This window comes from Myotis nattereri (assembly GCF_964212035.1).
Source record: "Myotis nattereri genome assembly, chromosome: 19".
Taxonomy (NCBI): domain Eukaryota; kingdom Metazoa; phylum Chordata; class Mammalia; order Chiroptera; family Vespertilionidae; genus Myotis; species Myotis nattereri.
The window spans coordinates 10,800,748-10,826,961 of NC_138095.1; the positions used below are offsets into that span (position 1 = coordinate 10,800,748).

At 46.7% G+C, this 26,214-nt stretch overlaps 2 protein-coding genes across 2 annotated transcripts in view; one reads left to right on the forward strand and one right to left on the reverse strand.

The window, feature by feature from the left end:
* HVCN1 (hydrogen voltage gated channel 1) overlaps positions 1 to 10,757 on the forward strand; it is a 27,301-nt gene extending 16,544 nt beyond the window's left edge. Inside the window, exons 4-8 of the mRNA XM_081114200.1 lie at positions 1,618 to 1,920; positions 6,122 to 6,226; positions 8,000 to 8,231; positions 9,922 to 10,034; positions 10,366 to 10,757. Of these exons, the coding sequence (XP_080970326.1) occupies positions 1,618 to 1,920; positions 6,122 to 6,226; positions 8,000 to 8,231; positions 9,922 to 10,034; positions 10,366 to 10,431 (819 nt within the window). The 3' untranslated portion in view covers positions 10,432 to 10,757. The remainder of the gene's footprint in view (positions 1 to 1,617; positions 1,921 to 6,121; positions 6,227 to 7,999; positions 8,232 to 9,921; positions 10,035 to 10,365) is intronic.
* TCTN1 (tectonic family member 1) overlaps positions 10,711 to 26,214 on the reverse strand; it is a gene marked incomplete at its 5' end in the record, with an annotated part of 22,917 nt that continues 7,413 nt past the window's right edge. Inside the window, 10 exons of the mRNA XM_081114199.1 lie at positions 10,711 to 10,793; positions 11,657 to 11,801; positions 12,665 to 12,790; positions 15,033 to 15,195; positions 17,158 to 17,282; positions 17,892 to 18,002; positions 18,388 to 18,513; positions 19,262 to 19,399; positions 23,864 to 23,884; positions 25,334 to 25,443. Coding sequence (XP_080970325.1) covers positions 11,658 to 11,801; positions 12,665 to 12,790; positions 15,033 to 15,195; positions 17,158 to 17,282; positions 17,892 to 18,002; positions 18,388 to 18,513; positions 19,262 to 19,399; positions 23,864 to 23,884; positions 25,334 to 25,443 — 1,064 coding nt within the window. The 3' untranslated portion in view covers positions 10,711 to 10,793; position 11,657. The remainder of the gene's footprint in view (positions 10,794 to 11,656; positions 11,802 to 12,664; positions 12,791 to 15,032; positions 15,196 to 17,157; positions 17,283 to 17,891; positions 18,003 to 18,387; positions 18,514 to 19,261; positions 19,400 to 23,863; positions 23,885 to 25,333; positions 25,444 to 26,214) is intronic.

Below are 26,214 nucleotides of genomic sequence, written 5' to 3' on the forward strand. Positions count from 1 at the left end.
TTGTATGCATGCATATAAGCATAACCAATGGACACAGACAGTAGGGGGGTGAGGGAATCTGCTAGGGGGTGGGGGTAGCCAGGGAGAGGTCAATGGGGGAAAAAGGAGACATAAGTAATACTATATGTAATACTTTAAAAACTGTAATATATATATATGTATATATATATATATACATATATATATATATATATACATATATATATGTGTGTGTATATATATATATGGTTTTTTTTATTGATTTCAGAGAGGAAGGAACAGGGAGAAAGAGATAGAAACATCAGTGATGAGAGAGAATCATTGATCGGCTGCCTCCTGCTCGCCCCACACTGGGGATTGAGCCCACAGTCCGGAGTCGAACTGTGACCTCCTGGAATCAAACCATGACCTCCTGGGCCATAGCTTGATGCTAAACCACTGAGCCATGCCGATCAAGCAGTTTTGTCTTCTTTAAACAATCTTTCCCTGTTTTGAGGTCATGAAGATACTTGTATTTTGTTCTAAGACTTTTAAAGTTTTAAAAAATACACACACACACACACACACACACACATTAATGCTAATGCCTCCTAAATTTATTTTTTGTGTTGTATGGGGGTCTTTTGTTTACTTACTTTTCTATTGGGAAAGCCAGTTGTCCTGACCTCGCCAGCCCTTCCCGCTGATCTGACCTGCCACCACCATCACATCCAGGTTCTGCTTAGGGCTCTCTTCTGTTCCACTGACCATATTGCCTATTCTTGCATCCATACCTGAAACTTTTCATTATCAAACTTTATTAAAAAATGTATTATCGCCCTAACTGGTTTGGCTCAGTGGATAGAGCGTAGGCCTGCGGACTCAAGGGTTCCAGGTTCGATTCCGGTCAGGGGCATGTGCCTTGGTTGTGGGCATATCCCTGGTGGGGAGTGTGCAGGAGGCAGCTGATCGATGTTTCTCTCTCATTGATGTTTCTAATTCTCTATCCCTCTCCCTTACTCTCTGTAAAAAATCAATAAAATATATATTTTTAAAAAATGTATTATCTGGGCCAAGAGAGGAGGATTATTTGCTTTTTGCTTTGAGACCATTGGTCTTTAAGTAATTGTCCATCGTGTGTTTAAAACAGCTGAACCTAGAAAAAAATCCATTTGCTTCTCACCTTTCAAGGACTGATCGGCCATGGCATGAAACTCTGGGTACTTTTACTTTTGGCTTTCCCCTCCCCCTTGCAACTCTCGCCTCTGGTTTTTCAGGTTGTGATATCTCTGAACCATGGGGCCTTCTTCCGACCTTCACACTTGGGCCCGTGATGGGTATTTGGTAACTGGGTTGTAGTACCAATTCCGTTGGTTACTGCCAACCAGACCACAGTGATAGGCCTGATGGGGTCTGGCATTTCCTGTCGCCTCACTGACACTGACAGCCTGGATTCCAAAAATAAAAGCACAAGAAACCACTGTGACCTCACGGTCTCTGTGCTCACACGGTGCTCTGAGCTCCGGGACTGCCCTCACCCCTGTGGCCCAGCTGGGGCCCTGCTCCCCGCCAGAGAGACGTGGGGTCCCAGTGGTCTGGTCGGGCTCCGGGCTCCGAGGCCGCCCTGCCCAGCGCTCACTCTCGGTCCCCTCCCTTCAGACGGTCACCCGAAGGGCCAAGGTGGCTCCCGCCGAGAGGATGAGCAAGTTCCTGCGGCACTTCACTGTCGTCGGCGATGACTGCCATGCCTGGAACATCAACTACAAGAAATGGGAGAATGAAGAGGAGGAGGAGGAGGAAGAGGAGGAGGAGGAGGAGCAGCAACCGCCGCCGCCGCCAACACCAGCCTCAGAGGAGGAGGGCAGAGCTGCTGAGCCAACTGCGGCCCCTGTCTCCACACCCAGGCGCCCTCTAGACTTCAGGTCCAGGTTGAAGAAGCTCTTCAGCTCCCACAGGTTTCAGGTAGGTGGGCAGAGCCCTCAGCTGAGAGTCACGAGGCTGGGGTGGGGGCCCATCTCGGCCACTGCCTCATTCACGGTGCAGATGTCTCCTGGGCACCGACCATGTGCCAGGCGCCTACACGGTGCTGGGTCCACGGGGCAGGTCCCACGTTTCAGGGATTAAATCACACTCCAACGGCCCATCCTCTGGTGAATGGATAAACGGAATGTGGTCCATCCACCCACTGGAATACTCCTCAGCCACGAAAAGGAAGGAAACGCTGACACCGGCTACAGCATGGATGAACCTGGAGCACATGCTGCTGAGTGAGGGAAGCCAGGCACAGAAGACTACGTATTGTATGATTCCATTTGTGTGAAATGCCCAGAAGGAGCAAATCCGTAGGCACAGAAAGCAGACTGGTGGTTGTCACAGGTTGGAGGGAGGGAAGAATGGGCAGACTGCCTCATGGGTACAGGGCTCCCATTTGGGGTGATGAAAATGTTCTGGAACTATATAGTGGTGGGTGGTTCCACAACCTTCGGAAGAGACTTAATGCTACTGAATTTTAAAATGGTCAATTTTATGTTATACAAATTTTGCCACACACTCACAAAGTCAATTAAAGGATAAACATTGGAGGCAGAAAAAACGTGCCAGCCCCACAAGGCGAGAGGGTGCCAGGCCACACCCACTCTTCACCCTGGGGGCCTCAGTCTCAGCCAAAAATACCTGCCAGGCTTAACTCACCGCCGACTTCCAGGTGTGGTCATGGGGAGACCATGAGAGGCAGATGGGGGGCTTCAAAGGACAGCAAAGGAATGGAGCTTTCTCCGGAGTTCAGGATCTGTCCTGCCATCTGATTGTGAAGGATAAAGGCAGGTGGAGTCTGGCCAGCCCTCAGGTGGCAGGCAGGAGTCCAGGAGCACGTGTAAGGCCCAGGAGAATGCAGGAGGCCCAGGGACACTGGGGAAGCACGCAGCCCCGTTACCACGTGGAGCCATTTGGGGGACCCTGGGTCAAGATAATCCGGTTCCTACCAAGAGCCAGTGTCCCCTCTCCCATCGCTGACTTTGTTCCAGGGTAAAACAGGGAAAACTTATTTTGGTCTTTTGTCGCTTTTATGTGGCTTCGAGAAAGAATGCAGGCCCAGCAGCCTGGCACAGTGCTCTCCTCTGTGGCTGCGACAGGAAAGAAAACGTGGTATTAACTTGTTGGGGTTGAAATCCCAAACCCTCAATTTTCAGGAGCAGGAGGAAGGAGCCAGCTTCCTTCCAGCTGCAAGGGGAGCCCTGGATTATCCCCCTCGGGGAGGTGCCCCCCTTCTCCTGACTCAGCCCACCAGCTGGCCCCTGAGCTGGGATCCCCGGAGATGCTGGTACTGGGGAAAAACAAGTAGAGATGTCTAGTCATTCACTCAACAGCCGTTTCTTAGCACCTGTGTGTGTGGGGGAGTGGGGGGGAGGGGTACAGTGGTGAGCGCAGTGGACATGTTCCTGCCCCACTCACGGATACAGTCATTCCAGAAACCACCCGGACAGATAACTGGTTATAAGTGGAGAGAAGCCCTCTGTAGGAAAACAGAGGGGGCTCTGAGAGATCCTGGGGACGGGGAGACATGTCTAGGAGGTGACATGCCCCTCTCCCCCCAACACATGAAGGCTGGGCAGGAGTGAGCTCAGTGGGTGGGAGAGGGAGCAGCTTTCCAGGCAGATGGCCCTGTTGCTAAGGGCCCGAGGTAGGAGAGGGTCGGCAGCGTTGCAGGACTGAGGAGGGTCCACGAGGCATGTGTGTGGTGAGAAGAGGGACCGCTTGGCAAGAGAGGAGGCACTGGAAGGTCGTCATCCCTGGGCAGTGGGCAGCCATGGAAAGTTTACAGGGGGTGGGAGGGGGTGACATGACCAGATGTGGAGAGGGGACTCAGAGTAGAAGAAAGGTGGCCACCTCACAGCGGGGGACACAGGTTCAGGCTCAGGGGTTAGTTCTGTGCCAGTAGGATCAGCATACAGAAGATTCTGGAATCCCTTTCCTTCAAACCACTTGTTCCACATGGTTTGAGGTGGCCAAGGTGACATGATGTACAGCTGACTGCTGTCACACATGGGATGGCACAACCAAAAGAAAATACAGGGTGGGGACCCAGGCATTGTAGCTTTGTGACCTTGGGCCTGAGATTCATATAAAATTAATCATTTCAAAGTGAATCATTCAGTGGCGTTTATTTAATACATTCACAATGTTGCACAACCATAACCACTATCTAGTTCCAGAACATTTTCATCACCCCAAAGGAGATTTGGTACCCATTAAACAATAACCTCCTGGCCCCTGACAACCGCTAATCTTACTGCGTCTATAGATTTGCCTGTTCTGGACATTTCATATAAATACAATCATACAATATAGACTGTCTTTGCATCTGGCTTCTTTCACTTTAGCATAATGTTTTCTAGGTTCAATCACATCATAGCATGTACCAGTACTTTGTCCCTTTTTATGGCTGAATATGCAGTCTGTTTTTAATATTTCTGTGCTTTGGTTTTAAGTCAGATCCGTTTAGCTCTAAAATAAAACCAAGGATGAAGAAAGAAAGAAAAGGGGAAAAACACCACCAAAAGCTTGAATCTTTTTTTTAAAAATATATTTCATTGATTTTTTACAGAGAGGAAGGGAGAAGGATAGAGAGTTAAAAAACATCGATGGGAGAGAAACATCAATCAGCTGCCTCCTGCACACCTCCCACTGGGGATGTGCCCGCAACCAAGGTACATGCCCTTGACCGGAATCGAACCTGGGACCTTTCAGTCCACAGGCCGACGCTCTATCCACTGAGCCAAACTGGTCAGGGCTTGAATCTTTATTAAGCTGCTGAATTTGATCTGTATGAAAACTTCATTGAAAAACAGTTTGTCATGCAATTTCACAATAATCCATATCAAATCATTTAATTACTGAAATAATTAGCTACAGGTAGAAATGATAAAAAATGTATACAGTACATCGTTCTTAGTAGGCCTGAACTTGTAGAATTTCATCCTGCAACTGCCAAGAAAATTAATGGCAACATTAACCTTCAGAGGCCAAAATCGATGTACCTGAGAGTGTAAGAGGCAAGGCCCCGGGGGAAGCAAGTAATGGTCCACCGTTTCCAAAGGAAGAAAGTCACACAACGTCCCCTGGGTCCCTCCATTGCCGCCATTCCCATCACCATCCTGTCATCCCTGTGGTCTCTCTGAACACTGTCACCACCACCCATTAGTGCCCTTATCAGAGTCGTCACCACCTCCATCTCCGTGACCACCACCATCACTGCGGTCACGCACTCCCTCCGCTCTGGTTCCCACTGCCCTCCTCTGCCCCCAGGTCATGACTGTCTTTCCCACAACTCTTCTCGGCTTTCCACCTGAGGCGGGCAGGTATTTCCCGGCTCTGCACCGCAGCTGTTTCATGTGCACAGTGGACATCACTATAACCCAACTGCCCAAAGCGGGCAGAGCCTGGAGGTTCCTGCCACCACTCAGACCTCTGAGGCTGCATGTTGCTCATTATTTGCTGAGCATCTACTCTGGGCTTACCCGAGCGAGAGCAATGCACAGTACTAGGAAAATAAAAATGTGGCAAAATGTTTTTATTGCTTATTTTGTTTGCCACCTAGGAATTAGCAGTTTGGTTTGAGAGATGCTGGGAAACAGTGAACGAGTAAGAAAAAGACGAGTAGTGCCCGGCTGACATGGCTCAGTGGTTGAGCGTCGACCTATGAACCAGGAGGTCATGGTTCGATTCCCGATCAGGACACGTGCCTGGGTTGTGGGCTCAATGCCCAGTGTGGGGTGTGCAGGAGGCAGCTGATCAGTGATTCTCATCATTGATGTTTCTATCTCTCTGTCTCCCTTCATCTTTGAAATCAATAAAAATATATATATTTTTTTAAAAAAAAGACAAGTAGTGACAGAGGGTCAGTGAGTGAGCTGTCCTGAGATGCCCTGGTACAGGCACTGAGGTGGCGAACAGCCCGGGAAGGCAGCAGGGGGAGGAGGGGCTTCTGTGGAAGAGCTGGCCCCCAGCGGGCTCCCCACAGGGTGCTTGGGCCATAGCCAGCAGCCTCCCATCCTTGGCATTTTCCCTAGTGGTTTCATCCAGATGTTTCCAAACCAACCTTTGAAAGATAGAAGGCGGTCTCCCTTTAGGGCTCATGGCTTCTCCTCCTTCCCTGGGTCCGCAGGTCATCATCATTTGCCTGGTTGTGCTGGATGCCCTCCTGGTGCTGGCCGAGCTCATCCTGGACCTGAAGATCATCCAGCCGGACAAGAACAACTACGCCGGCAGGGTAGCGTGTCCACGCCCTTATGCTTTCTTCACTCTGGTCCCTGCACTGGAGGGGACAGAGTAGGGTGGACAGCAGCCGCCCCGAGGCTGCATGAGAGCAGATTGGGTGCTTGTAGTCAAAGGGCAGAGGGAAGTTATAGATAAGCATTTACTACAGGCAGGACACTTTCTCCTTTCACTTGATGGCTTCCCAGACCGACCGCTGAGCTGGAGTGTGTCCCTGATTCCAGAGGGGCGCTCTGACCAGGAGAACCATACTTTCCCGTCCCCTAGAAGAGCTGTTCCTCCTTAGCCGCTCTGATGGGGTCCCTAGGCTGGAGCCATCGGGGATGTGCCACTATTTAGTCCCTGATTCACACTTCCTGCCGGAGTCCCTCCCCAACATTCGCCCAAGGGGCACTGGATACCCCAAAAATACACCACCTGTGGCCCATCGTCAGTAACATAGGAGACAGTTGGGGGCTGGAAAGCTTCTCCCAATACTTTTTTAAAAACAAAAGTTGATTTATAATTCGAAAATGCCCTTTCAGGTGTAAAACACCACCTTACTACGCGTGGCCCCTTTCCCAAGGCACCCTTAGGTGTCCCTCTGCGGCCAGCCCCAGTCCTTCCATACATGGATGAATTTCTCTTTCCTTCTATTTTTTTTAACAGAATCAATAACATACCTGCAAACTCACTGTCTTGTGCCCTTCTTTTTCCTCAACTTTTTGATTATGAAAAAAAGAGGCAAATCTACATTTTGCTACATTTGCTTTATATCTCTATCCACAAACACACCCATATATTATTGTCTGACCATTTGAAAGTAAGTTAGACATCATGACACTTCATCCTAAATACTTTGATGTACATAAGAATAAGGTCTTCCTCCTACAGAACCACAATAGCATTTTCATACCTTTAAAATTATCAATAAGCTGTAGGATAAATTCCAAGCAGTGGCATTGTTACCCAACTGAAGGGTCTGTTTGCCTGCACTTACCAAACGCAAGTTTGCAGCCAAGGAAGTAAGGATTTATTAAGGAGATGGCACCATGCCTGGAGTCACAGGTGAGCGACTGCTCAAAAAACTCCTTCCCCATGGCTTCCAGGGCAAGGACTTTGGGGGAGGGGGGAGGCGGGGGGAATCATTAATCATGACTCAAGGAGTTAGGGTCATGGTCTCTACTGATTGGTTGGCGCTAGGGTAGAGGGTAGTTGATCACTGTTTCTGGTCCTGATGTCAGCCATGGAGTCATTCTGTCCTGATTGGGCAAGGACATGTTTGGAGGGATTGCTCTGCTTTCCTGGAAACTGAGGCCAACATGCTCTCTGTAGTTTGATTGAAAATTCTGTCTCTATAATCAATAAACTTGTTCTAAGACTACTAGATGCTGACCAGAACCTCACTGTTCTGAGGGCTTAATGATTAAGCAAGGTGCGTGAGTCAGGGTGCTGGGTGAGAGGCGAGTTTGAGTCAAAGGGAAAAAAATGAAAAGGCCCAATGAAAGGAAATAAGGTTTCTGCATGGTTATAGTATTGCTATGCTAATAGGCACGGCGGATGTTTTCCAATCTGCCATCGCCTAGCTGTCCTTCAAAGAGCAGAGCCCTGTCTGCTCTTCCCGCTGTTTTACCAGCCCGAGAACAGGGCCTGGTGCTGGCAGCGGCTTGGGACTGGTCAGTGAATGAACTCTCTCTCTGGCAACCTGACAGGTGCACTCAAGGCCTGCTGGTCTGTGTGACCTGCCCCCGCCCGGACCTGCTCTCACCGTGCTTCCTGTCTCCTTCAGGTGTTCCACTACATGAGCATTGCCATCTTGACCTTCTTCATGATAGAAGTTTTCTTTAAAATATCTGTTTTCCGCTTCGAGTTCTTCCACCACAAGTTTGAAATCCTGGACTCTGTTGTCGTTGTCGTCTCATTTGTCCTCGACATCGTCCTCCTGTTCCAGGAGCATGAGTTTGAGGCTCTTGGCCTGTTGATTCTGCTCCGGCTGTGGCGGGTGGCCCGGATCATCAACGGTATGTCCTCTGCACCCCTGGGTGGCAGAGCAGATAGGAACGGGTGGCGCCTGGGAGTGGACACAGAGGCTGCAGGTCCTGGTTTCCAGGTCGGTTCCCTCTCCTCCCCGCCGTCTAGAGGAGAGTGAAGTGGTCTGATCTGGGGTCCCACCACCACCTCTGTGGCTAAGACAGACACCGAGACATGTGCTCTCAGAGGAACTACCTTTCTCCTTTAGGCCCTATTTCTATTAGACCAGTGGTCGGCAAACCACGGCTCACAAGCCACATGCAGCTCTTTGGCCCCTTGCGTGTGGCTCTTCCACAAAATACCACGTATAGTGCGATTGAAACTTCGTGGCCCATGCGCAGAAGTCGGTTTTCGGCCTGGGCGAGTCTATTTTGAAGAAGTGGCGTTAGAAGTGGGGGGTGTCGGTCGGTCGGTCGGTCGGGCGACAGGAGACACGGAGCAGGTGAGCCGCGGGATACGCAGCACGGGGGAGGCGTGCGCGATTCATGCAGGAGTTGAGTGAGCCAGTCAGTCAGCAGTCTCATGCGCAGTGGTTAGTGCTAGTCGCATCCGCAAATGGCGCACGTGACAAAAGATAGACGAAACAAGTATACAAGATGAGTGTGGATGGGAGAGTTTGAAGGGGTCGACCTCAGCGAACGTACCTCAATCAGATTGAGGACGTTTTTAGCAAAGGCCAGCTTAGGAGTACCCTGATTAAGTTAATAACAATGTACCTACCTATATAGTTTAAGTTTAAAAGATTTGGCTCTCAAAAGAAATTTCAATCGTTGTACTGTTGATATTTGGCTCTGTTGACTAATGAGTTTGCCGACCACTGTATTAGACTAATCACACCCTACCCACCTGGGGAGGGGCCTCATCCAAAAGGGATGCAAGGAAGCTGAAAAATGGTTTACGCTAGATCCTGCCCCCTTTGAGAAAAGCACAACATGTGTTAGTGTGATGAAGGCTCTGAGAACTGTAATATTTTCCAAACTGACCAATCTGATACTTTCTGGGTACGTAATACCTATTCACATGCTGTAGACACTGGCTGTGGAGCACACACTTGAGGAAATACTGCGTATTTTAGGTAAAAAGCCTATGCCTTGCACACCCTGTTTGTACAGGGAGCCTCTATCTCAGAGAATTCATGTTTCTGCTGTGACTTTATTTTATTTTTATTGATTTGAGAGAGAGGAAGGGAGAGAGAGAAAAACATCTAAGTGAGAGAGATTGGTTGCCTCGAGCACATGCACCAACTGAGGCAGGGATAGAACCTGCAACCCAGATACATCCCCTTAACTGGGAATCGAACCCGCAACCCCTCGGTGCTCGGGCCGACACTCTATTCACTGAGCCACACCAGCCAGGCCAGCACCTTTGTGGCTTTTGCACACGCTGCTGCCAGGCAGTGCTGTGGTGAAGAAGCTCTGTGCTAAGGAGCTCAATGCTCATCTGTTCAGTGATCATTTTTAAGGATTTTTCAGCCCCTGGGAACCAAGGAGAAGTATTTCACAATGAGATCCTCAGAAATGAAAAATCGGACCCTCCTAGTTCAGATGCCTTTAAGCAATGACTGTTTTACTTGTCTGTCACCACTCTTCTCAACTGTATACATTTATAAGGAATACAGATTTTTTTTTCAAGTGGTTAAATTAGAAACCAGGATCATTGAGACCCTCAATTATTTTTCAGGAATAATTATCTCAGTTAAGACACGTTCAGAACGGCAACTGTTGAGGTTAAAACAGATAAATATGCAATTGGCTGCCAAGATCCAGCACCTTGAGTTCAGCTGCTCTGAGAAGGTAAGAAAGCACTTCTGGGGAAATACCACCTGTTGGCAGGTGCCCACCTCAGCACAGTGCTTCTCACGCCAGGCCTTCGTTCCTGTGGGCCTTGAGCCAGGAGCACCCCTCCCTCTGGCCAAGCCTTCCCTGTCCTTGCCTCCTTCCCAGAGCTAGGCTGGGCGTCCCTCCTCTTGTCACTGGACCCCATCTGACTGTGGCAGTCGCCTTCAGCGGGCCGACTCCACAAGCTTCGTGGCCTGTCCTCGTACCAGGGCTCACGGAATGATGGTCACATCCCTGATGAGGCTCAGAGGTAAATTCAGTTATTTCTCTGCTTTTGTAATAACAGGAACAAGAAATTGAAAGACTTAACAAGCTGCTGAGACAGCACGGACTTCTGGGGGAGGTGAACTAGAGGCTTCCCTGCTCCGCTCCAGAGACACCGCCTCACGGGCTGTGGCTGAGAATGAGACGCATCTGCGGGCATCTGCGGGACAGGGCTGGGCTGATGTCTCTGCCTCCTACCCAGCTTGGATCCTGGAGGGACAGTCTTCCGGAAGGCTCTCTCTCTTCCTCGGTGTGACCGAGGGCTTCCCACCCCATCCCCACCTGCACTGTATCACAATGTATCATACGCTGTTTCTCATGTTGGACACTTGACTCTTGCTTGAAAATGTACAACACAGCCGGACAGTCACTAGTTGTATACATTTAATCTCAGCAAATGCAGTTTTCACGTTCTCCGCGAATACTGAGGCGTTCTTTCATATGAGCGCTCTGAAAGACAAAAGGAAAAGAAGGAAGCTACCTTAGCAACCAGCCCATTCAGGAAAGGCCTTTTCTATTTCCAAGCTGTTCTGAACAGCTTGTTGTAGGGCAGTTCCCCAAGGAGGCTGTCCTCGGGTTCCCACCCCCTCCTCCGCATCACCCAGCTGCATCACCCAGCTGCTAGCTGGCTCCACCTCGTTCTGCCACCTGACATTTTTCTCAATTACTGTACAATTAATGTATAACATAAACTCTCTCCTTCCCCCGGACCCTCCTACTATATTCTTCCCAGCTTCAACTGCTCGGAACTGCTCTGTGGCATTCCACACCAGCCCACCAGTTGGAGAGCTCGCTAGCGACAGTGCCTGGTACAGAAATGTCGATTGGACCCAAGACTCCACTCTAATTAACATGACATTTGGGGGAAGACCCCCTCCTGAGGCCTTGTATTCTATCTGCATGAGCTTATACAATAGTTTGCTATTTTTGTACTCATTTCAATGGGACTTGAAAGAAAACTTGAACTAAAAACAATGATTATTTTAACAACAACACACATCAAAGCAGGAGGTGAGTGAACTGGATAAGCCCTCAATGCCTTTGCTACTTCAAAGTCTGTTCTCTCTACCGTCTTCCCAAAGGTGCAATTTGGTTTCCACATAGGATCTGTGTGTTGAGAGTTTTGAAAATTACCAAGATCAGATAGTGCCCCATTTTAAAGTCAAACCAAGTAGAATAAAATTTCCAAAAGGAGGGAAATGAGTGGGGAGGGGAGGTGTACTGGTCTGGAAGTCTAATAAAATGAGATGTTGCTGAGGGGCCCCACAGCCACTCTGTTCTAGAGGTGTAGCCTCCTTTCTTTAATGACTTACGTCAAACAAATGGGAAGAAGAAATTGAAGGGCAGCTTGGCATTGATGGTTGGCCGAGCTCTGAAGCCTGCCACTGCAGGAGCAGACACATCCACGAAAGTAACCGCAGTGGAAATAAGAGCCGTCCTTTCTTTTCCGGAGTTGGTCTGTAATAAAAAGCCAGGGTGGTGTAAGTAAGCCTTGCCGCCGTGTGTTACTAGGATAACAAAGACAGGACATCTTTCATTCTCTTCCTCACCGATAGGTATGTGGAGGGCTAATCAGCCATGAACTTAGATGAGAGAAATAACTTTTACCCAGCTTGTCCCAACACATCAATGTCAATCACAACTCAATTTTCCTAAGAATTTTAAAGATCAAATCTAAACAAGCGCGCTACTGTGAATAAAACCCTTGTCAGTGGAGGTTTTTCCTCTAAGACTTAGAGTCTAATCAGCGGTTCTCAACCTGTGGGTCGCGACTGTCAGAAAACACATCCTGCATATCAGATATTTACATTACGATTCATAACAGCAAAATTACAGTTACGAAGTAGCAACGAAAATAATTTTATGGTTGGAGGTCACCACAACATGAGGAACTGTATTAAAGGGTCGCGGCATTAGGAAGGTTGAGAACCACTGGCTAAGTGAAAGAAAATGACTGCTACAATGTTTTAAGAATCCAGATTGTTGCCCTGGCTGGTTTGGCTCAGTGGATAGAGTGTCGGCCTGTGGACTGAAGGCTCTCGGGTTTGATTCCAGTCAAGGGCACATGCCTGGGTTGCGGGTTCAATCCCTAGTAGGGGTCATGCAGGAGGCAGCCAATCAATGATTCTCTCTCATCATTGATGTTTCTATCTCTCTCCCTTCCTCTCTGAAATCAATAAAAATATATTTTAAAAAAATAATCTAGATTGTTTCCATTTTAATTATAATATTTTTCACAAAATAATAAATTTTACTATCACACTTGAGTTTTGTCTGGACTTGGGTCTTAACCTATACCTTGAAACTGAAGTTAGGCCTACCTTAGGATATGAGGATGAAATGAGATTTGCAGTTACGTTGACTATTTTAGCCTGTGGGTTCAGTAAGGATCCGTACTTAGTCCACTTCACTTCTATAACCAAAGCCAGCGGGAGCTGGCAGACATCCTACAAAACAAAATGCTGTTAATCAGTTTGACTATTACGCCAACTGCAAGTCAAACTTAATCTGCAGTTCAGAGTTTTAATTATAAAATGTTTCACATATTACAAAATGTTCTGAACAAGAGAATGAATAGACTCTCAAAGTTCAGATAAAAACCGCTTAGAGAAAGCACATATTTTAAAGTACTCAATGCTCCAAAAACATTTTAACACCTAAAGCACAATTTTTCCATTCCTTCCAATTCCTCTGATTTCTAAAGAGGCCAGCATCACCTGGGAGTTGTAAGCCCAGTGCATGTCTGTAGAACCATCAGGGCCTTGCCTGCTCTAACTTCCTCTATCTGTTTACAGCTACCTCCAAGATACTTGAGGAGAGAAACGGGCATTGGGTGGGGAGGAGAAAGAGAGGATGGTATTATTAACAAATTAAACCCAATTTCATATCATGTTAAAATACACTTACAAGAAATGTAAGTGCCTTCTTTTCATTTACCTAATTTCATCAATTGGCAATTAAAGTGTTACACTGGGTTTATAGGCAGAGTCTGAGTTATCAAAAATACTGCCAACTCTCCACCAGAACCGAGCGCCTCCATGGAGCTGCCAGTTCAGACTGGATGTTGTGGGAGCTGGGCCTGAGGCCTCTGCCCCAGGGCCTCTGTTTGGGCAGCCCCAGGGGGAAAACGGTTGGTGGGACTTCCCGATCTTTTTCCTGCCTCTAGACCAGCCGTGGGCGAACTACGGCCCGCGGGCCGGTTTGAAATGAATAAAACAAACAAACAAAAAAGACCGTACCCTTTTATGTAATGATGTTTACTTTGAATTTATATTAGTTCACACAAACACTCCATCCATGCTTTTGTTCCGGCCCTCCGGTCCAGTTTAAGAACCCATTGTGGCCCTCGAGTCATAAAGTTTGCCCACCCCTGCTCTAGACTCTAGACCTCTATAGTTGGCAACTGTGATAACTGTTGAAGCTGCATGATGGTTAGAAGGGATTCCGTTGTATTATTCTATTTTTGTGTATGTTTGAAATTTTCCACAATAACAAGTTTTTAAAAACACATCTCTTCAAGGCATGAGAAGCTAGCAGGCCTGCTAAATTTGTGCCTGCCAAAAAGGCACTGGTGGGATCCTTAGCTTGGAACTGCCTTTGAAGCAATTTGTAGGCTGAGAGATCCTTGACTATCCTGTTATTAGGAGAAGATGCAACAAGCAGCTGGTATAACTGAGCTTAGCAGATGCTCTCATGTCTGCTTCTACCTGGGTTTCCTGAAAGGTTGGCCCAAAACCCACCCCAGGCCCTGAGCTCCCTGGACCAGCACAGACCCTGGCAGTGCTAATGTCCTCGCTGCTGCGTCTCCTCCCAACCTGTTTTCCCTTCTGAGGGGGAAGTAATAACTGGATGTCTTAACCCATCTCCAAGAAACCAGAAGCAATCTGCCTGGTTCACTGAGGCAGCAGCGCTGAGCCAAGACTTAGCAGCTGAACAGCAGGGACTGAGCAATCACCCGTCTCTGGTAGGAAGGGCGGGATCCAAGCTGGGGAGGCGTCCTCACCCCCTGTCCCCATGCTATAAATATGCTAGCAGATAATGAAAGGCCTGAAGAAACTGTGACAAGAAAAAGCTGGGCAATTAAAGGATAAGATGGAGAGCACACCTCCAGGCATGGGGGCCAGCCCACACTGACTGCTGAGACAAAAGGAAAAGGTGGGCAGAAGAATCACATGTGATCAGGAACCCATTTATAGGATGTCAAATTCCATTAAACTCTTGGAAACTTTTGAATTGAAAGCTCTCATGTGGGCTGCCTTTATAGACCAGGGAACAGCTCTGTGGATGAGAGGATGTCTCAATCTCTTTGAGACAGTCCTCACACTTGTTTCATATCCAATGCCTAGAGGCCTCATGTAACCCCAACAGTGACAGTAGGAATGGTCAGGTTCCCGGTTATGGAGTAACCACTAGGCACCATGAATATTAATCACCTCATTAACTCAACAATCCCTATGAGGTCGGTACTATAGCCATCATTCCCACCTCACTGACAGGAAAGGGCCCAACCCCACAAAATCAATGGCCAGTGACAGCAGTGTTAACAAGGACAAAATCAGTATTCAAGGTCGGGCCCATCTGATGATAAATCCCAGGCTCCAGCCCAGAGCCATCTACCTCCCACGGGGTGGAGGGGCATGGAAGAAAGAGAGATCGCCATTACGTGGCCTTCAACTTCTCCCCCTGTACCTTCGTGTGGGGTGCCTGGGTGATGAAGTGGACAGGCACCCAGTCCAGCACATCCTGGGCCTGAGAATTTCCAAAAGAGGCCACATAATCTGGGAAGCCCTGACCCTTCAGCAGGCTCTTCACCTTCTCCACGACAAGTGGACACGTGATCGTGCTGGTCAGTCTTTGGAGAAGGAAAAAGAAGTCAATCAATCGAGGCTGTTGTTCACACCAGCATTGTTCACACCAGCATTGTTCACAGGCTCAACAACACACATGCTCTCTGTGGTTTACTTTCTCACTCTCCAAAAGGGGATTGTGTGAAAGAAGCCAAACTGTTTCTAACTTTGAAAAATAGTCGTTGGCCAAGGAGATGCATACAAAACAATGTTTCTCAAACTGTGTTCCATCAAGAGGCTCTGTACAAGAAAGGTTCCATGGCCAAAAGTTTGAGAACTATTGCATACCCATGTCCCTCCTGAAGTACACTGGCATATTAAAGGCCCTGAGAAGTCCTACAGTAGGAACATGTTTTTAACTTTAATTGGTATTTCCCAAACATATTGAATCATAGACCTACCCCTACTGACATCTTGTGGAAATGTATTCTGAACCCCCCTTTCACAAATGCTGGTCTAAAATGATCAGAACTAATAATGTAAGCTCTGGTCAGGGAGCTTAGTGGTTAGAACGCCATCAGAGGTTCAATTCCCGGTCAAAGGCACCTACCTGGGTTGCAGGTTTGTTCCATGGCCCCAGGGCATGTGCAGGAGGCAACCAATTGATGTTTCCCTCTATTTCTCTCTCCCTAAGCCTCCCCCCTTCCCCCCGACTCTCTCTAAAAATGAATGGAAAAATATCCTTGGTGAGGATTAACAACAACAAAACAGAACTAATAATGTAAAAATGTAAATGGCGCATACTGGTCTAACCAAAATAATGACATAATTACCCTGGGGAGTGACAGGGTCAGAAGGGAGTGGATGGTGGGGTAGGGGGTGAAAGGGAATAGAGCCAGATTTTCATCTTCCATAGTGGGAACTCAAGAAATAATCTATAAAACTAAAATATCAAGAAATAGCGTTATACACAGGCCATTTAAAGATTTGAAGGTAAATTTCCAAAAAATCAGCTATAAGAGTTACTACCTCTGGGGTGGGGCAGGTGAGGGTAAGAACTGCTATTTTAGACTAAGCCATGCAGAGCCATTTGACATTTTACCGTAGACGCGTGTTTGATAACAAAAAGGTAAATTAAAAGCAGAGCACACTCAGGCTTCCTCTCACTGGGCTTGCTATGTTGTGTGCAGGATATTAAAATGCAGACCTACAGCAAGGACTTCTAGGGGAAGTATTTTTGCTGTGAACTCAAGTGCTATGCAACCTTAAAAACAAAACATACAAAGCCTTGAGGTTTTTACTCCACTCTATTTGATTTTAAAAATGGTTGTAATAGTTTTCCTTTGAACCATGACACATGGCTTATGGTTCTGAGAATTAAAATAAAAAAACTATATTATAATGTATTGTCACTATTGCTATTACCTATTAATAATCATAAGGTACATTGTAGCTTTCACAGGCACTCCCATCAGCTGAGGCAAATGTCTGATTGAAAAGGGGTGGGAGGGACACAGAACCTAGACACAGAACCTAGACACAGAACCTAGAGACAGAAGAACTTCGCTGGAGAGAACATGGCAAAAGATCCTGGACAGAAACTGGCCACAGAACCTAGAGACAGAACCTAGCGAGAGAACCTGCTGAAGAACCTAGAGACAGAACCTGGCTACAGAACCTGGATAGAACATGGCAAGAGAACCTGACTAGAACCTGGTGACTGAACCTGGCTGGAGAACCTGGACAGAACCTGGCTGGAGAACCTAGCGAGGGAACATGGCTACAGAACCTGGCTGGAGAACCTGGAGAACCTGGCTGGAGAACCTAGCAAGAGAACATGGACACAGAACCTGGCTGGAGAGCCTAACCAGAACTTCGCTGGAGATCCTGACCAGAACTTAGCTAGAGATCCTGGCTAGGCTGCTGATCAACTGAAAAAATAAAATAAAAAGGGGTGGGAGGGAGCGGGATGTTTTATTTTCTGATCAACACATGCAAGTTCCAACAGAAACAAGTCACTCCCTTACCTTAGTTTACAGCCAGATTGCATATTGTAACCAAATAATACTGGGGTCCGAATCCCCTCTACTGCCAAGCAGTCTTGCTCAGCTGTGCTACGAAGAATAGTAAGTTGTCCATATCTATTCATGGTCTGAATAATCCCAGACTTTCATGGAGAGTTAAGGGATAACCACCCAGTACGACAGCATCTGGTTCTCAGGAAACAGGCACACGTGTGACTGAGACATGAGGGAGACCCAAATATCTCTTCTCCGGCCTCTGGGGATATGACAGCTATTTCCCAGGAGATGGTAAAAGCAGTTATAACTATTTTCCTTGATTGGGTCCTCAGAAGAAAAAAAATCTTCAGAAACTGGCCCTTCAAAATTAATTCGAAGTTTTCAAAATCACTAAATTTGTTTGAATCTCTATGAAATTAAATACATCTACATCTCTGTCAGCTTTTCGGGGTTAAGACTTTCATTATAAACATTGACATTGTCCTGGGTCGTGCTGTTCCACCCCTAACCTCCAGTCTCTAAGGAGCCCCACGTGCTGTGTGGCCAGACCAGCCCCTCCGGAGCAACCAGGGAAGCCTGTGGCCGAGACCAGCCCCTCCGGAGCCACCAGGGAAGCCTGTGGCCAGACCAGCCCCTCCGGAGCCACCAGGGAAGCCTGTGGCCAGACCAGCCCCTCCAGCCCAGAGGCCCCTCAGCGATAAAGGGAAGTGTGGCCCCGCCACGTAGACAGGGAAATCAACCTTCTCCACGGAACCAAAAGGATATCCTTTGTGAGGCTGAAATCCAGCAGCCAGCGGGAGGCCCGCAACATAACCAGGGTTTCCACTGAGAGGAACTGGCTTTGTATTTTGCTGAAAGACAATGCAGAAAAGCCCCCACGTAATTCTCACTTTAACAAGGAAGTGGCAGGGGGGAAATGAAATGCTTTTCAGAATAAAATCTGGAATTACCGACCAATAAAATAATTTCTCCCCTACTCCGAACTATAAATGTGTCTGCTGAGGGTAGGCGTGCATCATGCCGTAAAGGGCAAGCTTGCATGCAAGGGCTCAGTCCCCGGGGGAAGGATGCAGGCCTCCGCCCGCTGCCTTACAAACCCAATGCTATGTGCAGGCCTTCGTGCAGTGCAAGGGGTTAGGTGTGGCAATAGTTGTAAACTGAGACTGTTTTTCACTGAAAGTTAGGGTTTCTTTTCACTTGGCAATGAGCTACTTGTACAAAATGGATCAATCTTACCTGAATAAAATGAATTTCAAACTTTTGCTGGAGTGGAAGCTCTGCATCGCTCACTGTCCCCAGAAGGAGAGAGAGATCGGCTTTTGTTACTTCACCTGCTTCTGTGTATGTGAGACTGTACTTTACCTATAAACGAAAACGACACTCCAAATACACCTGTTCCCATGACATTTCTGTAGCTGTATTAATAACTCAAACTATAGAGAGGAGGCTAATGCTTTCCCATTTCTCCACTTGAAGCTTTTCTCTCCTGTCCAATCAGGTAGGGGAGGTGTTATTTTGGCATCACCCCTGCTGACAAACAGGGTCATTTGAGCCTCTCCATATCCGATTAGTAAGTTCCACATCAGCTGGCCTGGGCAGAATATAATCAAGTCTCTCTCTGCAGTGGAAACATTAAAACAAAACAGTGGCAACAACAACAAACTCTTATGTATCCTTGTAAGTCACTGGGTTTATGGAGAAAAAGCACAGGTGATTACTTCAGAGACAAAGAGGTATCCTCTAAGGCAGTGGTCGGCAAACTCATTGGTCAACAGAGCCAAATATCAACAGTACAACCATTGAAATTTCTTTTGAGAGCCAAATTTTTTAAACTTAAACTATATAGGTAGGTACATTGTTATTAACTTAATTAGGCTTAGGAAGAGCCACACTCAAGGGGCCAAAGAGCCGCATGTGGCTCGTGAGCCGCAGTTTGCCAACCACTGCTCTAAGGGGACAGCAGAAAGGCAAGCAGGAGGCCACATCAAGAAAAGCAATGCCACAGTGTGGGCCAGAGCCCCTTCTGAAGGACGTCCAGTTGAACCCCTCGGGACCATGCAGTTTGAGCTGCCACAAACTGATGGAGCTTTCAAAGCCACCGGGCCCCTACCTCTAGAACGACCTTGGTGCAGACTTTAACAGCCCCAGCCTCTTCGACAAGAACCGGCTCCAATACGTGCGTGTCTGCCAACCGGGTGAGCGTTTTATTTAGAGACTGAATGACGATGGACTGGACAGTGATAGGGACCTGCAAAATAAAGAAGTCCTGGCTTACCGAAGACACTACAACAGAAGTGAACGGGTTAAAATAACAAAACACTTGAAACGAACCTCCACTGATCCACTGCCAAGTAGGGAAAAGCATGCTATAGAACAACAGGCTTGCTATGTAATTACACATTTGTGAAAATGTGGATATTTATATGTAAGTACATATACACGTTCACAGAGAAAATACTTAAGGATATAGCCAAAACTTTACTTGTGGTTACCTCTGAAAACATACGCTCGAGAACCTAGCTAGAGAACCTGGTGGGAGAACCTAAGGACAGAACCTGGCAGGAGAACCTTGCTATGCTGATCAACTGAATGCTGTCTCTGTGTCATTCCTTCTTCCACACCTTTGGGAACCCCTGGGCCTGCTGGGGCTGGACCCCAACAATTAATAATTTGCTTAGGGTCACATATCTCTGAGGTTATAGATAGACCAATTTCAAATTCAAGTTTTTCACTGTTAAGTCCCGTGCTATTTCTACTCTCTTAATAGACTATTATGCTTGTAAATTTTGTCAACCTAGAAGCTTAGGTCAGGAAACATGTTCTCTTCTTTTCTAATCTTTATTAATAAACTTTGTAAACAGTTAACCTGAAAAAAAAAAAAAACATACGCTCACACACTCACACGTGTGTACAAATGTTCACAGCAGCATTTATAATAGCCACAAACTGAAAACAACCCACAGGTATATCAACTGATGACTGGATAAACAAAATGTGGTATATTCATACAAAAGAATATTATTCATCTATGAAAAGGAATAAGGGACTGACACCTGCCACAACATGCATGAACCTTAAGCACGTGGTGCTAAACAATAGGAGCCAGGCACAAAAGGTCACATACTGTGGGATTCCTTCTACGTGAAATGTCCAGAATAGGCAAATCCACAGAAACAGAAAATATATTAGTGGTTGCTGGGCAGAGAGACGGGGTTGGGGAAGAATGAAGAGTGGCTGCTAATAAGCACAGGGTTTATTCTCGGAGCAGTAAGAATGTCCTGGTGATAATGGTGATGGCTGCACTACCTTGTGAATATACCCCAAACCACTAACTTGTACACTTTTAAATGATGAGTTTTATGGAGGTGAATTATGTCTCAAACACAACCACAAAAAACTCTCATCACACCATCAAATGTATATGTATGTTATCACCTCCAAAACTCAGCTCCCATGGATAAATGCCCTCACTCTGTACACACACATGCACATTCTCCAACAGTCCCAGGCACGCCCTGTAGTATGTGGGTGTGGCTGGCAGAAACCAAACGGTCTAGGTTTTATTTTTTAAATATATTTTTATTAATTTCACTGAGGAAGGGAGAGGGAGAGATAGTAACATCAATAATGAGAGAGAATCATTGATTGGTTGCCTCTTGCATGCCCCCTACTGGGGATCAAGCCTGCAAACCGGGCACATGCCTTTGACCGGAATCAAACCTGGGACCCTTCAGTCCAGAGGCTGACACTCTATCCACTGAGCCAAATCAGCTAGGTACAAACGGTCCGGTTTAAACAAGCTTTGGAAAAACCAATGGGAAGAACAGACTCATCTACCAGCATCCACGGGAACAGCCACAAGAATGACAACGGCAGGGCCATTCTGGTCTCCTGCATGTCCCACTCAATCATCTCCCATCCCAAACTAAAGAACCAAAGCATCTATAATAACAAAAGCGTAATATGCTAATTAGACCGGACAACCTTCCAGATGACGCCAGGGCTGCGAGGGAAGCCGGGTGCCAGCAGCCGGGGGAAGGAAGGCTTACTCTTGCACAAATTTCGTGCATCGGCCTCTAGTACTTAACAAAACTATGGAGCCATAACTTAACCATCCACTGATGGTTCAACAGATACTGACAATGATTCTAGGCCAGCCGTGGGCAAACTACGGCCCGTTCAGCTGTTCTATCCGGCTCGCAGAGCCGAAAGAGCGGAGGGTGCTCTTGCTCTCCCCTCCGCTCCATCACCAGCAGCAGTGTTAACATGTATTAGTTCACACAAACACTCCATCCATGCTTTTGTTCCGGCCCTCCGGTCCAGTTTAAGAACCCATTGTGGCCCTCGAGTCAAAAAGTTTGCCCACCCCTGTTAGGCTGTCATCAGGGGCTTCACTCAATGGGGAGACTGGATCCAATTTTTATATTCCTGATTCTCTAACAGACCTTGGAAGTCACTTTTGGGAAAAAAACCTTAGGCCCTAGCTAGGTAGCTGTTGGATACAGCATCATCTGGATATGCCAAGGTTGTGAGTTCAATCCCTGGTAAGGGCACATACAAGAATCAACCAATGAATGCATAACTAAGTGGAACAACAAATTAATCTCTCTCTCAAATCAGTAAGTAAAAATTTTAAATGAAGAAACCTCTGGTATTAGTTGATATGCTTGTCTTTCAGAGCACAAACTCTTAACGCCACACAAATCTGAGTTGGAAGTCCCAGCCTTCCACTTCCTGTGTGGCCACAGGATGCAGAGAGAATGTGCGTGAAGCCTGTAACTCAAGGCCTGGTACACAGAAGAGCTAGTCCAGTGCCATGGTCTCTGTGGCCAGACAGCCTGTCCTGGCTCTGCCACTTCCCTGCTGCATAGCCTGGGGCAAGTAATTCATCTGCGAATCACATGACAGAAGGGCACAATAATAGGACCTACTTCCTAGGATTGCGGAGATGACCAAAGGACTTCAGACATGTGTAGCACTTGGAACACTGCTTGGCGCCCACTTCGTGCCTTTCAGTAACATCCCATTATTCCTCATAAAGGATCTTCCCTACTTGATTGAGCCAATCCCCTAGTCATTCATTCACTTAACATATAACCCAACACATACTAGGCACCGCCCTAGTACTAAGGACATATCGCAGACGGCCACTGCCCCACAGACAGTTCAAGCTTTGAATGGTAGGTTCAAAGCACTTTTTAGTGACTTAGAGGTATTTGAGAGCTAGTCCAGTGACTTTCAAACTGGGTTCCTGGGAGCTGTAGAGGTTCTTCAGAGGGGCCAAACCAGCAGAGAGATGGAGAGGCTGGGCAGGCGGAGAGCTTCTGACACCACCCTTATTCCAACCAGGGGCTTTGGATTCAATCCATCTTGCACACTAGGCAGCGTTCTGTCTGAGATTTCATTTGGAGAAGCTCTATAACCAAAACAAGTTTGAAAACCCCCTTCACAGAAGAGGAAATCCAGGCCCACACACAGTCATGTGAAATTCAAATCACATGACTACTTCCTTTCAAATGTCGACCTCAAACACATGTGTGTCCAGAGCAGGGGTGGGCAAACTTTTTGACTCGAGGGCCACAATGGGTTCTTAAACCGGACCGGAGGGCCGGAACAAAAGCATGGATGGAGTGTTTGTGTGAACTAATATAAATCCAAAGTAAACATCATTACATAAAAGGGTACGGTCTTTTTTTTTTTTTTAGTTTTATTCATTTCAAACGGGCCGGATCCGGCCCGCGGGCTGTAGTTTGCCCACGGCTGGTCCAGAGCCTTAATGACATCAGTGGGAGTAGGATCGTTGTCCCAAGTGCTTCCTGTGTGACAGACGCTGCACAAAGCAGCTCATGCGCATTGAGGCTAATCGCCCGCTTGACAACTGGGGGTGTGAGGAGCATGTTATATGAGAAAGTCATGGCAGAGCTGACTTCTGAATAAGGCTGACTAACCCCACAGGCTTTGGGATACTGTGGCAAGGCCATCGCCTACATTCACAGACCCAAGAATAAGAGGTAGAGCCACGCTCCTCCTCCTGACATACCTACAGAGACACTGGCCTCCTCACCATAGCCTGACAGGGCCCCTGGCTGTGGGGGGATAGGCTTGGAACAGAACCTGCCCACAACTAAATGTGAAGCTACACTGGGATGCTCACCTCTCTGGGGAAAATGTCTCTATCCTCCTCTCCTCACTGGACAGACAGCAGCCTGGGGCTAGCCCGCTCTCCTGACAAGAGACCAAGAAGGTGTCAAGGGAGGCCAGAAAGCACAAAGGCCGATCACACCAACCTATGACTGCAAAAGGGGCATCCATGAAGTTCCCCTATTTCATTTCTGCTTGCTTTTTTTTCTTTTTGTTAACCCGCACCTGAGGATATTTTTCCATTCGTTTTTAGAGAGAGTGGACGACAGAGGGAAAGACAGAGAGAAACACATTGATTGGTTGCCTCCTGCACACATCCCGACCAGGGGCCAGGCTGCGGAGGAGCCTGCAACCAAGGTTCATGCCCTTGACTGGAATTGAACCCGGGACCCTTTGGTCCACAGGCCAATGCTCTATCCACTGAGCCAAACTGGCTAGGGCTCTGCTTGCTTTTTGAGATGTGTTTTTGTTCTTGGCAGTAAGGTACTTTTCTAATCATAAATATAATCATTTCCAAAGGCTCAGAAATAAGACAGTGTATAATGAACTTTCCATTAAGAAATACTCTTACCTTTGTTTTTGAATTAGGTACCTAGACAGAAAGAAACAACAAATTTTGTTAAATACAACAACAACAAAAATCATTTTTATTGCTTTTTTTTTTTTCAGACTGGGGGTCAAAGGGCATATTCATCTTATTTAAGACTTCACAAAGAGGAAAACAGAATATCCTTAATCAAGACCTGCCAGCTGTATCTTTTAGTACCTATGTCATAATCAAAGAGGTAACCTTACGTTTTCCTTTGATATTCACCTCCTCCAAAATGGAAGCTTAATAGGCCAACCCAACAGAGCCAGTCTTAGGAAGCCTCTCTGCTTCAGGGTCATCACTCAGCATTTTCCACGCGGTCACCAGTGACACAGCCCCGTGAGGAAGACATGGCTCCCACCGGCCAGTCGCTCTCCCTGCACTGTGCTCGCTGAAGGTCAGCATCCTTCACAGCCTCCTAAGTGGTCTTCCTGCCTCCAGCCCAAGCCCCCTCAAGGCCACACCCCTGCCTCCTCTACACAGCCAGAGCACTCTTCCTGAAGGCCTCAGCCTCCCTTCTATAACCACAGGACACCCACCCTTTTAGGCCACGGGAGCTTCGGGGAGGGAGATGAGTAGAGCATTTTGGGGAGGCCTGGCTGAAAGAGACCTGTGCCTGCGTGCCAGCGGGAATACTTCCAGAAAACGGAGAAGGCCAACTCGCTGGAAGAATTCGCAGGCCTAGATGGCTGACATGAGACGGGAGGGGAGAAAAAGGTTAAACTTGACTCTGAAAACTGAAGCCCAGGTGGATGCTGATGCCATGGACCACTCTTCCACTACCTCCCAAAAAAGAAAATCAGGAGATCCGGGATTTCACAATAATCCCATGTTTTTTAAACATTAAAAAACATTTTCTCCCCTGCAGCCCTCCACATCATCCACCAAATGGGCCGGTGGCGTCTCTCATTTATTCAGGTCAGGCTCGGGTCCCTGCGGCCAGGAGGAAGGGGCCTCTTCACCACTGTGGCCTCTTTCCCTCTCCCAGCAATCCTATTCCCTGCCCTTCCCTGGTTGCTTATTTCATCTGCCAGCCAGAAAGTGGATTTTCTATCCTTTTCTGGTCTGTTTCTCAGAGAGATCTCTACTTGGTGCTAATGTGATTATTTCTGTCACAGACATGAAGATGCTTTTATCATTGGTAAAGTTTTTGGTTATTAATTATTTTTTTTAATTCAGGAGACAGACATTATTGGTTACCATCAAAATGAGTGAAAGAAAAAATAAAAAATGAATAAAAGCAAAATATGAGCTAGCTAGATAAAAATAGAAATTATTTTAAGTGATTTTTCCCCAGTATGTTCAGTATCAGTATACCAAAGAACTGGAGACATTTTAAAATTTGAGTGTCAATCATGTACTTAAATTATTCTATATTTGTCATATTTTAAAAGGGTACCAAGAACAGAAAATAAACCTAACGAATCAGCTTCACTTCAAAATAATTCTTACCCTCAAAATGTTAGGGCTGCTGTAATGAGCCATGCTCAGAGCTTCCATTTCTTCGCACTGTTCCAAGTTTATCCTTCTGGTGCACTTAACAGCTTGATTCATCAGAAATGCTGGAAATCATAACGTTCCCAAGGGGAAAAAATTAAAAAAGAAAATTTCAACTGTCCAATGGTTGCTATAAAATTGTAACAGAAGTAAAATTACAAAATACATTGATACAGATATATGATATGTTTAAAATGGGGCTTAAGATTTATTTTTCATATAGGCAACACATTCACATGATTCCAAATTAAAGATCACAAAAAGGTACTGAGAGGTCGCCCTTAGGGCCCTGGTTACCCAGCCCCCAGAGACAGTCAGCATGAAGTTTCTTGTGTATCTTTCTGAAAATATTCTATGCAAATAAAAATGTTTAAAAGTAAATATATTTTTACTATTTCTTTCCCCTTTTAGAAACAAATGCACAATATATATATCCTGCCCTTTGTTTTTTTCACTGAACAATCTTGGAGTTCAGCCTGTCTCATCCTCCTCCCTTTTTCTTTTAGGAATAATTAGTATCCTACTATAGATATGCCATCATTTATTCAGCCAGTTCCCCATGATGGATGCTTAAGTTGTTTTAAGCTTTCTGTCGCAAACAATGCTACAATCTATTATTTTGAGCCAGAGTTTCTGTAGGACCAAATCCTAGAAGAACAGCAGGGTCAAAGGGCATATTCATTTGCAACTTCAATATATACTGCTAAACTGCTCTTCACAGAGACTGTACCAATAAATAGTCCCACCAGCTCTGTAGATGACTGCCTACTTCCCCACAAGCCCTACATTCTTAAGCTTTGCAAGTCCATTAGATGGAAATGCTCTCAGTTCCATTT